At 33.9% G+C, this 14,263-nt stretch overlaps 1 protein-coding gene across 4 annotated transcripts in view; it reads right to left on the reverse strand.

Moving 5' to 3' along the window:
* Nucleotides 1-14,263, reverse strand: part of BBS9 (Bardet-Biedl syndrome 9) — a 280,340-nt gene that overhangs the window by 212,134 nt on the left and 53,943 nt on the right. For 3 of the 4 annotated variants that reach the window (XM_064670331.1, XM_064670315.1, XM_064670324.1), the window contains exons 11-16: nucleotides 13,445-13,521; nucleotides 11,260-11,313; nucleotides 8,793-8,895; nucleotides 7,792-7,896; nucleotides 5,734-5,748; nucleotides 2,140-2,280 (exon numbers count right to left, since the gene is read on the reverse strand). In XM_064670331.1, coding sequence (XP_064526401.1) covers nucleotides 2,140-2,280; nucleotides 5,734-5,748; nucleotides 7,792-7,896; nucleotides 8,793-8,895; nucleotides 11,260-11,313; nucleotides 13,445-13,521 — 495 coding nt within the window. The remainder of the gene's footprint in view (nucleotides 1-2,139; nucleotides 2,281-5,733; nucleotides 5,749-7,791; nucleotides 7,897-8,792; nucleotides 8,896-11,259; nucleotides 11,314-13,444; nucleotides 13,522-14,263) is intronic. The other variant, XM_064670327.1, reaches the window with a different exon arrangement.

The raw sequence follows: 14,263 nt of genomic DNA on the forward strand, positions 1-14,263 counted from the left end.
AATACAGTTTTCTATAATTTGACACTGGTTTTCAACAAACCTCAATCCATAGCCAGGACTATGTCAACCTTCAAACAAGCAAATGAATGGGATTGTTTCCCTTCTTAGGGTTCAAAAGTAATGAATATCAGCAGTAGTTTGGTATATCCCCCCTTCATTCACAGGTGGAAACTGAGCTACACACTGGTTGTTCTTTCCCAGCCTGAAAACAAAAAGGTAGGTTTCTCAGAGGTTCAGCCTGTACCATCTAAAAAGAATTGTGATTAGTGAAGAGCCCAAAGACTACCACCTTCTACCATATGCAAGATCATCTTTAATTCAGATATTTATGCCAAAAAAATGCAGAAATTATCATGAAAATATTTAAGTACACTCTCTCCAGCTTTCAGCACAGAGCAAAACAAGCATCTAGGTTGCTAAAACTAGCTACTCTGCAAAGTTCATGCAAGTCCACCTTTCTTTTCATTCCATGTAGTGCATGAGTTTAAATGGCTTCATTTTAGAATACCATACTTCAAAAACTACTCCATGTCATGTCTACTCCCAAACTTCTCCTTTAAAATAAGGCAAAACAAGAAGGAGAAGAGATACAACTTTTACTGCATACACCCATAATTCAAAGTTCATTCACAGATCACGTAATAACCAGCATACTTTTTTTTTAACACTGTAAATGGAATGAACAGAAATCAGAATATTTTAATGCCTTCTTAGTCCAATGGTTTGTGTTGTATTTTCCACAATGCATCCCTAGGTTAAAAATAAAATACAATGTGCTATTCTGAAAGCATTATTGCTTAGCCATAATGGAAGTCCATTATGAAAACCTCAAAATGTAGACATTTGGAAAAAAGGTTCTCTGTTTCAAGTATTACACAACACACCCATTTGAGAGAAAAGTAACATTTACCCTTAAAGTGAACAGAATCATGCTACAAAAAAACCCAACCAAGCCTTCTCTACTGCTCTCAGACAAATGTACGATATAAGTTTTTCAAAAAGAGAAAAGCAGCCCCACCTTAAAAGTATCATATTAAAGTTGTTGGCCCACACAGCTCTCAGAAAACTGCTGCAGAACCTTAGTCCTCTGAAGTTCAGGAACTTAATCACTGCCAGACTGAACTTACTCTCAATCACTTTATAAGTTCTGTTTATTCATTTCTTTTTGTGCTAATATGATCATCTAGATCCATGATGCAGCCACAAAATATTTACTGAAGTCAACAATATTCTCTTTTTTTGCCTGCATTTTATTAAGATAAATGAGTCACTTTCTTTAACTTTCCTCTTCAAATCCCTAGATAACATTCATAGCCTTTTTTCTACACTTCTGAGTTTGAACTAATTTTTAGTTAATATCAGCAACCAGCACTCAGTGTGCCAGGGCCTAGTAACATAATATTAGTTTCCTGCATGGAACCATTTTGTCTAATACATCCTCAGTTCTTATTTGTTTGCTTATGATTACATCATATTATACCACAGAGTATTCCTGTGGTAACTTCTACCTTCTCTCTCTTCCAAATTATGAGCACGTAATTACAGCAGAAATTATTTTCCTAACATTACAGTACTCAATTTCATTCTTCTTTTTCCAGTCCCAAATGGCACCTAATTTCTCCTTCAAACTGTTTTAATGTAATTCTGAGTACAAAACAAAGCTCAGGTTTGCACATCAGAAAATACCGCTAAGTACAAATCTTCTTCTTGGTCCAAGAAGGGTAATGGAATTATTAAATAAGATCAGCTTCAGACCGATATATCAAAAATTCCACAAGTCTTCCTCTAAAGCAACTATACTTCTTCCATACAACATTGACCACTTCTGCTTTACCCTACCATTTTTTTTCAAATGAATGCCAATGTTTTCCCTATTACAACACCATTTCTGCAATTTTATGTAAAATGACTTTCTAAAAATTAGATCTATATCATGAAATCTGCAGTTTAACCATAGATAGATATATTACTCCAAGTGAATTATTATTATTAAAAAACATTATGCCATCATTTCTTTCAAAAAATACTTTTAAAATACACCAACACGAGCTTTTTTAATTTCATTACTTCACACAGACAAACAATTCCTGTTGGAAGCATCTACCACATTTCCAATTACAGACATATTTAAAAACCTACCTGGAAAAATGGTGAGAAAAGTGACGGGAGGTTTGTTGGTATCAATAGTTAGCTTGTGGTTTGCTGCTTTTGAAGGCTGAGTTGGAAAGCAAACTAAGCGCAAAGGCAGACTGAAGTTACACTGCGCAACTCTCGGTATTCCTGAAATCACACAACACACATTCATTTCTCATGCCCATACTCTGAATACAAGATACTTCATACCACTGTCCTCAAAGAGGTACAACAAGATATTCCTTAATCATATTAAAGGTATGTTAAACCAAAAACTATATCAAATTCTTAATTTTTGTTAACTTTTTCTCCTGAAGCACCTTTAAATTTGAATACTTTTAATTACCTTTTCAAGAGAACATTTTTCTATAAATGGGAAAGCAAGAGTTACTGATGAAATTTACTGCATACTTGTATTTATACCAATTAAAATGCAATAAAGATTAGATTTTATTTAATACTCTAGACAAACAATTCCACTTTAACATACACAACAGTTGTGTGATTATTCCTGATCCTTCAAATACAGAATTGAAGCATGAACATTTTTATCAGGAATATCCAAAACTAAATGCTTTTTAAGAACAGATTTACTTTTTTTTTAATATTCTTAAAAAACATCTATACAACCTTCATCTCTCAGAGGTTTATGGCTTAGAAAAGAATGTATCTAATAGAGATTATTACCCAAAAGTATATTAAGTTATATCTTTCAACTCATTGCAACATAATAGAACAGAACTGTAGAACAAACCGGCTACTGCCTTGAGTATTGGGATCTACCGTCATATGCAACTTATTCAGAACGGTGCAAGAGAAAAGAGGAAGTTTTAACACTAACATCTAGAAAAGACATTTGAATGTGTCAAAAATTTTCTCAGACATTGCTGGCATGTCAGCAATTGTCTGATATGTTCCATGTGAAAGGCAAAAGTGCTAGTTGCTATGAAATACGGAGTACTTGCTCTTTTGAGCAGGTAGATTATGGGGGTTTTGAGACCATTTGTTTTTTTATGAAGCAGCTACATGAAAACCTAGTTTAACAATAATAGATTTTTAGAGACAATAAAGTAAGCAACTGTCAGAAAAGTCATGAAACTGATAGCTACATAGAGGTTATCACTCATGAAAGCTTTGCAGGTTAGTATAAAACTTGAGCTCAAACGTTTAATAGCCATCCAAGCAACCCTTTTTGATAACAATTTTGTTTGCTTCTTCGCAGACCTCTTGCAATGAAAAAATTGCTTCTAAGACTCATCTGAGGGAAAAAAAATGTTACTAGAAGGTTCAGATTCATCTTTCTGGTTGTCAATTCATTAGGTCTTTTGGCTGGCTCATAATGCCTCCAAGTGACTATTCCACAGCAGCTTGTACAATACAAAATCATAGTAAAATGAGCAGAAAGCTCATTCAAACCAAAGGCAGGTCCTCAAACTTAGGATAACCCCAGGTTCCATGGAAAATTCCTGAAGGAATATTTGAAAGTAAACTCATGACCTTTCAGAATGATTCATTCAACTGGATCTTCACCATCTGATGGGAAAAGTAAAATCTGCTCTTGATGACAACATAACATAAACATCTTACTATTGAACTTAGATGTGGAGACTTATCAACAGGAAAAAATGTGATGAAAGTAGCCAGAAAGACTTTAAACATTTTCATATTTAAAACAAGGTATTTTCCTTCTTTTTTTCAAATCAGCTTTTTCCTATATAGTCTGCTGTCAGTCTGCCTCATCATAAACATAACTTTTCAATATTTCAGACAAAAGTCAAATCAAAACTAAATCAAATATTATCTAGCTTTGGAAGGTGACTGGGGAGATTTCTAGTTGATTAATCCAAAACAACTATATATAAGAAAAACCAAAAGCTCCAGCAAAATCTATCACTACAGTGAAAACTCTACAAAGAAGTAGGAATGTGTGGAAGTCAGAAGTTTTTCAGCCCATTGATGTTATGTCTAGCAATACATCTCACTTCATCTACAGTTGGGATACTTTGCATGATACATAATTTCAGCTCTGTAATAAAGAAAAAAAAAAGTGGGGAAAAAATTCAGATTCTCTTCTAACCTGAAACACAATAGAAACTGTCTAACATCTCATAAAGTACTAGTATGTAAAGGCATACTATGCACTTATCTGATAAAAGTAATAAAACAGTTAATGCCTTGTAGTTACTATTTCACTTCCAAGTTATTCATTCATTCATTTAATTAAATTTGAAACATAACATTAATGTACATTATAAAAAGCATTAAAAAAAAAGCATTAGAACTCAGATCTCCATGTTAAATATTCTGAATTGGTACTTGTTCCAGTATGCACAACCCTGAATTTAAGTAGTCCAGTGCACCTCACAGTAATCCAAACAGATTTTGTCCCAGATGATTCTACAAAGTTTGCTGTGTAGAATCTCAGCAATATTCTCTTCAGCAGCAGGTTTTCATCTTGAGTAGATAGTTCTTAACAAAAACTCCGATTTTTCATTTTTAGGATGTTATTCTTTGAAATGATATAAATTTCTTTTATTATATTTTATTGATAATTAATTTTTAAAATACTTTGTATAGCAGAAATTGGTCACAAGAAAATAAGTATTCTTGTCAAGAGTAGTATCTTATTGAGACGGTTCTAGCGTCTATTTCCTGTAGGGTTCACTGAAATATCCGGAAACCAGGGTACCATTAACACAGTTATTTACTTTTTACTTCACTTACTATGCTCAAAAGAGCATAAGTATTGAAAAATTAGACTCAAATACACATCCATCTATAACTTCTGTATAGGAAAACTGCAAAACTGAAAATACCCTTTCAGTTGATCTCTAAACCTATGACAAGCAACTGCTTTACCTTCCCAAAACATGAAGGAATTTGTGTTTACTATATATTATTAACATTCATAAAATATTTTGTAAAAGCACTACATCTTTTCAACACATCTACTACTGCACTGCAAAACTACTCCTCTCCCTTTTTAGTCTATGTATACATAAGCTAACTTTCCAGTCTTGTTTTGTCTTTTAATTGTAGCCTTTCCAAGAATCATAGCTACCATGATCACAGCAGAGTTTTTGTACTGCTGGTAGTCTCAGATAGAAAGCAGCCTCTTAGCCTTGAATAAGATGTCTCCAATGGGAACTGAAACAAAGAGATGTTGTGACATCATTCTCAGAGCTACTCAGTCCAAACAGCATAGCACTAGCCACAAATCCTTAATAGTTGTTCCAGTTGCACCAAACAAAGCTATAATTTAGCTGCCTTAGTTCTTGCTAAAACTTGAAAAAAATAGCTAAAAATATGGTAAAGAAAAATCACACAATTGTTCTCAATTTCCAATCTCAATGCAGAAGGCACTTAATACTTTGTAAAATTCCTGTTACACACAAGGAAGTGCAATATACTTCACTGAGAAATGTCTTTACCACTTTCTATTTTCTATATTCACACTATATTCACATAGCATCAAATCAAGGATAATAAGAACTTGTAGAAATAATAGCTAAAATAACAGCTCCCTTCCAATTCTGCTTTATTCACCATATACTGTCACTCATGAAATTATTCAAACTTTGCATTTTTTCATTCACTTACCTTCAGGATTGAGCTCTACCATATAACCAGCAAAGGGACAAAAGAAAAAAAAAGAGAATACATGAGATATTACTCAAATAAGAAAAAAAAAAGAAAATGCAGTAACAGGTTTTTAAGAACTTAAGACACATTTGTTAAGTAGACAATACATAAAGATATGATACTAGCCAAAAACCAGACATGAGACCACATTCATCAATAGTGCAACCCCATCCATCTGATTGACTCATTAAACTTCAGCTGGATGAAGCCCAGAGATAGACTGAAGACTGATTTGGTCACGAATACAAATATCTTAAAAAAACAAAAGAGGAAAAAGGCTCTTTTCAGATAAAATGAAGTCACAAAGGCACTTAATTTTTATTTACTAGTATATTATGCTTAAGGATTTGTCTGCCAAGCAACACTAGTATTTGTATGTAATCGAATTATCATAGCTTAATAGTGTAAAAAAATATCCAAAAATTTAGCAGATCTTAATTATGTTCCTTTAATTAAAAGTCTTCCAAATTTGACGATCAAAGGTAAGTTTTTAAAATTTCTTCTTCAGTTGCCTAATTCTGTTAGATGTCATGTCTGCTTGTTCTTTATTTTTAATCACATATAAACCATGAAACATACTTGAGATGTAAGATTTCTTTACTCCCCTAACCAAAAGAACTGCCAAATCCAACCTAACAACTAAAATATAAGCGTACGTTTAACTAGTATTACCTGAAAGAAATAAAACATTCATTTGCTGGTCTTCCAAAGCAAAATCACAGAAACAAGACCAGCAAAACAAAAAGCAAGCTTTTGAAATCAGAGGATCCAAGATACTGATAAGTCACCTGTACAGTGATCCCACAAAACCTGTCTAACCCACAACACTAATTTAGATAGTTACAAATGTACAGCATCTCATTCACAAGGAATATGAAGTCAGAATCACATTACAGAGGGACTAAAGTTGTACAAGCTGTTCATGCAGGCTCTCAAGAAGAAGGGAGGAGCATCCTTTCCACTCCCACCCTCCGCACATATCTGCAAGTCATGTCTAAAGAGGGTAAGATGAAGTTCTTTAAAAACACAAGTTCCAGTTTTGTCTAGAAATAAACATTTCAGTCATAGCACAGCGTAGACTATCACCATAAACACAATGTTTCAAGTGTGAAGTGATGTGAAGGAAATGTTTACATAAAAGTGTCTATATTGGATAAGGTACTCAAGACCACCACCCTTCACAGAAGCCCTACATTAACTTATAAGTCTTTCATGTCAATCTACTCCATTTTTGCTGGCATAGCTCTGTCTTTGCACAGTGAACTAAACCAGCAAATCTGGCTGAGAAACAACTGTTGATTGTGTAAGAACAACAGGGGAGGAGGTGCAGGAGCAAAGCCAAGCAGTGAGAAGTGAAGAACTGACAGCTTTAACTGGTTTATGCAGCATTTAACTTAACATGGAAGCCCTCCTAAATACAGTTTCTCAGTAGCCTGACATATTCACAAAGCTGTGTGTAGAAAACTAAGCTAATCAGTTATGGATATCAGGAAAAAGTTACATATTCTATCACTAGGATCATTAGGGCATTACAAAATAACAACTTGGTTTCTATCCTTTGGGTTAGTTTATTTGTTTAGAATGAATATGTTCATCTGTTAAAAAGGAAGTGATGAATAATCACTCCTAATGCTTATTCAAATCTCCTCCTCTGTGGGGAGGTAGTTTTCATCACATTTGTCGGCAGACCAGAAGGCTGAATAGTCATAAAGGTGTAACCAACTTCTCACTCCAAGAGGTGGTCCCTTAAAGAGCAGAACAGAAGCAAACTGAAAGGACAAGGTGGAAAAGCTGGCACAGCTGTTTCACAAGCAATAAGCTTATGACTTTACCTCCGTAAGGCCAATTACATAACTTGATGCAACATAAAATATTAACTAAAACTGAAGACTAGATAAGCATTATTTCTTTAATTACTACTGTCTTCAATATATTTCAAAAGAAAATTTATAAGAAATATGTGAGGAAAAAGGCCTCAAAAAAATGTAAATTAATTTGAAATCTCCAGTGGCTTACCTGTTGGTATATTATATGAAACCATGCAATTTCCTTCTAGTTCTGATGGAATACAATTCCCCTTCAAAAAGACAGACAGGACCACAGTTTCAGATGAATCTGGTTCTAAAAACAACACAAAATTAAATCAAGTAATAGGAGCATCCAAATGAACACAACGTATTTCCTAGCAGTTTGGGAATTATTCTGCTAAACTATGGTAGTTGTTTCCATTAGTTCACCTTCATCAAATCACGGTACATGCTTTTTTAAAAAAATCTTTTATTTGTAAAAGGCAAACTTGGGCCTCCAGCTATCTTGAAGCATAACCAATAAAACAACTCAGCACACTGAATATGGAGAATATAAAAACAAATGCAGTTTTATGTTATGATTTTAATATTTTACAAAGCCATCAGTCATCACTCCTGCCACATGTTGAGAAAACATAAGAACTGTCCTTTCAGATGAGAATAGCAGTCAATAAAGCCCTGTTTCAATAGGGATCATTACTGCACATTTCAGAGCAGAAATGGTCTGTAGTCACAACTGAAACAGCAGGCACACTTGTCTGATCTTGAGCTCTACATAGTCTTCAAGGCAATTCCACCTGCAGTCTCATCAACAAAGTTAGAAAAAGGCTACAATCCTTAAACAGTTGATGCTAAGCTGAGAACATATGCTAGACTGTCCACCAGCACACAAACTTTCTGTCCCTTCCTGTAGCTCAATACTGCCATTTCTACATAGACAGAATTATCAGCAAAAAAAAAAAATACCCCAGCAGAAGTACTACAGAATAACTGATTTTTTTTTTGCCTCCATCATAAAGCTGCCACCATACCTCTCCTCACCCACCACCCATCATACCACAATAAATGGAGTAACTCCATTCCTTTCTACTCCATCTTCCTCCACTAAGCAGTATCTAGAAGACGTGGAGTGCAACAATGCACTTGATGGAAGCTGGACTACACCCTTCCAATATCCTCAGATACTGTAATGGTACTGTAATAATTTACCTAAATCATCAAAGACGAACTGGTCACAGGTCACTGCTAACGGAGCTTGCACACAAACTGCCAGGCTCGGCTTCTGCACAGCCACTCTGCTCTGTACTGTTATCTAAATCAAGTGACACAAAGAAGTATTTAGGGGAAGCAACAAATTTATCTCTGTACAGCAGGAAAAAAGACATAACCAACAAAAAGATATAAAAAATTTGCAAAGACCAATTCAGCAACAATGTTTCAGAACTTAAAATTTCAACTTCAAACCTTTCACAGTTTTTATTTACTTACAACCAAAATAGAAATGTAGTAACTTGTAAGGTTAAAAAAACCTGAGGGAATTTCTCATTTTTTTGTCATTTTAACCCAAGACAAACCAATACTTAAGTGGTAATTAAAATGTCAATATTTTGCAAGTGGTCATGTGCATTCATTCAAACGTAAACAAAAATAAAATATTGAATCTTTTTGGTGACTAAAGCAAAAAAAACCAATCAAAATACAGGATACTCAGAACAATAAACACTCCAGATTATGAGAGCTGACCTAAACGTAAATTTGGAGTAGCTCTCGCTGCTTCTATTGTATGCAGTTACACTGCTACAAAACTAATGGGTATCAAAAGAATGTACTTAACTCATATCTAAAATGGAAGTATAGTGGTGACTGAGATCTGAATTTGGTCTGCATAGACATGGACCATATATCTAATATCATCTGTTTTGTAGTGCTGGTCTAACAAGGAGCTCGTTACATCCAGGTTAAATCAGTTTAGAAAAATATTATTAGTTCTAAAATTACTAAAGCGTTAGGAACTTTGCCTACTTTAACATAATTAACATCATCATTGATTTATGTTTCACGGTACATTTGAGTTGCAAACAGGCTCCCAAATTATCCATCGCTATAATGCTAGCAAGGAAGAATAACATCTACCTCTGTACATACATCAGGTAAACTTTACCCATTTTATGAACCCAGAATCTCAATAATATGAACAATGTCGATGGAATCAATGAAGATATTATGCCAATTAAGTGAGTTAAAAACATACAGACATGAGACTGCACTCTTCAGAATCAGTAATCAGGACAGTGATATTTAAAGTTTCTGGCAAATACTACTGTGGTGCATTTCTCAAAGAAATGGAGACATATGATCAGTTAAAGGAACTCATGGCAGGAAAAAAAGATTCTAGAAAAAACTGAATGCATGGTAACTCCTTCATTTACTATTGTTGTCTCACTAAAAGGTACGAGATACATAAACAAGAAAAGAGAAAGCAGAATTAATTATAATGTCTTCTCATTAAAAAGTTTATTAAATATATAAACACATCCATGCTCATTTTAAACAGGGTTTAAACAGTAAGAGCCAACCTTGGCTCTTACAATAGCAATAATGAGCGGATAAAGGAAGGCAATGGGAATTACCTGTGTTCCCAGTACTGAAATCGTAACCGCTCCCCAAGAATTTAATTTGGCAATTATAAACACAATGATTTCCACTGTAATAACTCACTTATACAATATATTGGCACCAATGTAAACTAAAAGCTGATAAATTCACACCTGTCTTGAGGTAATTTAAATTTATATTACATATTTTAAGATAGCCTTATAGTCTCAAACAGCCTGGTCCAAAGTCCAATGCCATTCATCTGAATTTCTTTGAGCAAAACTATCAAGACTTTATCAGAATTATGACTTTATCCCGTATTGTTTTAGCATTTAAAAATGCAGAGAAATTTGTTGGACCAAGTACGACTAAACCACACTAGTCTAAGGGAATCTGGTTCAAACAGTCCAGTTACCCTCTGAACTTTTCATTCAAGACCAAGAGGAGAACTTGAAAGGTTCTCAAAAGTGAGGTTTCCTTGATATTCTTAAAAGATCCTCTTAAACTCTGAAATAAAAATCATGATCCTTTTTAGGCAATACTGAGGAAAAACTACATTTGCAAACACACACACTCTCACACTTTCTTTAGAATCAGTTACAGGTACCAACTCTCATGGAGGAGTGCAATAACATCAATCTTCTAATTAGATTTTCCTATTATTTTTTTTTCAAGAGCAAAAGCTACCAAAGTCTTTTTACAAAAGAAAGTCTATTTTTGTTTATTGATGACTAAAAAGGCAACTGAAGAGGATAAACCTCTCATTTGAGTAATGAAACATTTATTGCCTTTGAAAGGTGTTGGCAAAATTATTCTCATGACTTCAAAAACTACTTCATTGCATGGTAATAATGTTCTTGTCTCCTCTTACTTATCAAAAATAAAACTGCATCACTTTTTGACTTTAGCAGAAGGCTTCCTATAATGACACCTTGTCATACTAAGGAGGAAAAACACTGAGCGTTTATTGCATTTCAAATTTTACACATTTTCGTGTTCTTAGTGAAATACACAGAAAGAGGCATTTTTTTACAATTTGCCACCACTATTTGAATGCTACTGTTTGAGTTAGGCACAGTACCTTTACTGTGACTGATGGTACTGCCTCTGCTTTTACTTCACTCTCAAAGGCTTGCTGTGAAGAAAAAGATGAAAACAGAGTAAATTCAATGTTCCACAAGAATGAGTGAACACAATGAATGCAATATTACTTTCCTACCATCAACTTGGTAAACACAGAATTAAGATTAAAGGACTTGTCATTCCTATGACAGATTAACATACACAGAATACATTTCTGAGTTCCTTCTGAAAATGTAAAGTCTCTGTTTGAAATTGCCTGCAAAAAGGATAGCAAAAGGTCATGAATGTGGTGTACATAAGAAACTAATACACTCTGATGTATATATGAATATTTGAAACTGTTTTGTTTGGCACACTACTTTCCACTGTATATTTATTCAAATTCTGGAAATACCTTCTGCTATTCAGTAGGGAAAGGTGACTTCCAATCTGCCAATATATTACATACACACCATAGTCCATCCTATAAAATCATCACACATTATCTTATAGTTGAAATATACCTTAAACTTTAAAAGAAAATTATAGCAGGCACTTTAATACTGCTGCTAATTTCTATTTCAACAGGCAATTCCATCTACTTAGAAATTTATCTTGACCTTGCAGTATATTTTAATTTTATTTTATGCTTATATTTCATTTTGAAACAGGTCAGTCGCTACAGTTAATGAAAATGTTCCTGTGTAAACTATTATAAAGAAACATATCGCTATAATACCAAATTACTGATTTGACCCTATAACTTCTCATTATAAAAGAGTAAATTAAAAACAGTATAAGGTCCACATCTGCAAAGTTCCTAAAAAGTCAGGAAGCTGGTAGGCTCTCTGGGTTCTAGAAGTAGGACTTTCATTTGTATATCATGTACCTTTTCCAGTTAGAAAAAGACAGCTACGTTCATATTGGTTTGCCATGCTCACTATCTCTGGTGACCAGTGGTTGATCCTCAAGCAATAGCAGAGGTGTAAAGAGATGGACTCTTAGTATATTCAAGTCTCAGAAATTATCTGGACTTCCTGGATCAGAGGCCATACACAGGAGGTGGTGTTAAATAGCCAGACTGGTCCTCCACTTGCTTATCTAATCAGTTTTAATACATCTATATCCTCTTTGCTCTTACCACACACACTGCAATTTCAATCTTTTTACAAGTGCAGAAGTAGCATCTGAAAGCCTGTGATTTCCAAGGTCACTGTAGAAGCCCTAAAATTGTTCCTACATTTGTTTATTGATCCTTCCCCATGAAGTATCTTATCAGATTTTTCCTTTCTAGATGCCAACTGAAAAACACACAGAAAAGCCAACCACACAGCAAACTAAGATATATGGGCAGCCTTGGGAAATACAGATTCAAGGTTGTGCTTTGATTTATATTATGAGTTACTTATATATGACACAGACCAACTGCATCTGGAAGGTTGAGCAAATGAGTACAGCAGCCTTAGAACATTCTATGTACCTAACAGTTCTAAGTGTTGTAAGCAGATTATTGCAGCTAGCCAAGGAGACTAGCATGCATTACAAAGAAGTCCCTTCATCAGAGAATAATATCCTTTTGTATTTTTTAAACAGCAAGCAGTCCAGGAAAATCAGTTTTGCACAAATCAGTGGCCAGAAATGGCTCATTACAGATGTTCTAGTGCAACAAATACGTTCTGAAATGTTGAAGTTTGAAGTTTTAAGAGACAGCATAAGCTCTCCCGAATCTTAATCTGAATAATTTTTTGTAAGCTACTTCTGTATACAATATGAATAAATTAATTAGGTTGCAACACCAGAGAATATTGAAAAATGGCTTGCCAGAGAAAGGTTATTTCTTACAATGCAACTGAGTGGTTTGAGTATCTTATGTTTCAAAGATCTAAGGATGACACTTCTACTGTTAAACTGCTCACCAGTACAACTTCTCACCCCAAAGTTATTCCATATCCTAAGTTCTCATTCACTTACATTTGCTTAGCCAAGAATCTAATGGTTTCAAGACAGAAGATAATAAATAATTTTAATAAATTCTAGTTAAAATCTTTAATAAAAGCGTCTTCTAATTGAGGAAAAACTGAGGGCTATGCAGCTCAGTCCCACAAATAAAAATATATAGTAATCACTATCCATGATTAATCCTCATTTATTCACGTGTGAAACTTATATTTTTAGAGTAATTCCCTTTTCATACAGGTACATACAGATTCTGCATCCAAATCAGGTGAAACCTCTGCTGTCACAGTTAGATCTCTCCGTTTTTCAGATTCAGGCAAAATATCTGAAAGAAAAAGCAAAGCACCTCTTCTTTAACAAATATGCAGCTACATTTCTAAAAATAATACAATTTCAACAGCATCAAGTTTCAAATTCACAAATTCAAATACAAATTTGAAAAGAAAAAAAAGCAACGTGTATGATTTTTGATATTTCCAAAGAAGCTTCCCAACTTTATTAGATTTCTAAAAACCTAAACCTGGCTGTCATTTTGGATTTCTAATTTATGTACAAAAAAGGACTTAGATGCATTCTGTAACAAGGTTTTACACCTAATATCCATTATCTTCTGAGGCCATAAGATATTTTTAAACTTTTGTCCTCATATGCATGTGGTAATACACCAATAATAAAGAACTACCTCCAAAACAACACACTATACACATCATGGCTCTTTCCTCTAAATAATTTGATAACGAATATGCTAAACAAAGAAAAATTCTGTGTCTAATGGTCTAATCTTACGCAATTCCTCTGCATAAGAAGTATATGAAGGTTTTATGTATAGAACATTATATGGGGCTTGGTTACAGTATGTTACCAGATGATTTCCAGTACTGTCAACATACAAAGAAAGGAATTGTATGAACTTATTTATATCCATGATATAAATAATTACGCAGTTTCATATATGTAAAAAAAAAGTTGTACAAATTAAAAGTTTAAATACCATGAGGAATTATATAACCTCCTCTTACTTAAGAGTCCAGAAGCCCAGCTCTAGGGTATTTGCATTTTTCTGAAAA

This window comes from Pseudopipra pipra, chromosome 1, assembly GCF_036250125.1.
Source record: "Pseudopipra pipra isolate bDixPip1 chromosome 1, bDixPip1.hap1, whole genome shotgun sequence".
In the NCBI taxonomy this organism is placed as follows: Eukaryota; Metazoa; Chordata; class Aves; order Passeriformes; family Pipridae; genus Pseudopipra; species Pseudopipra pipra.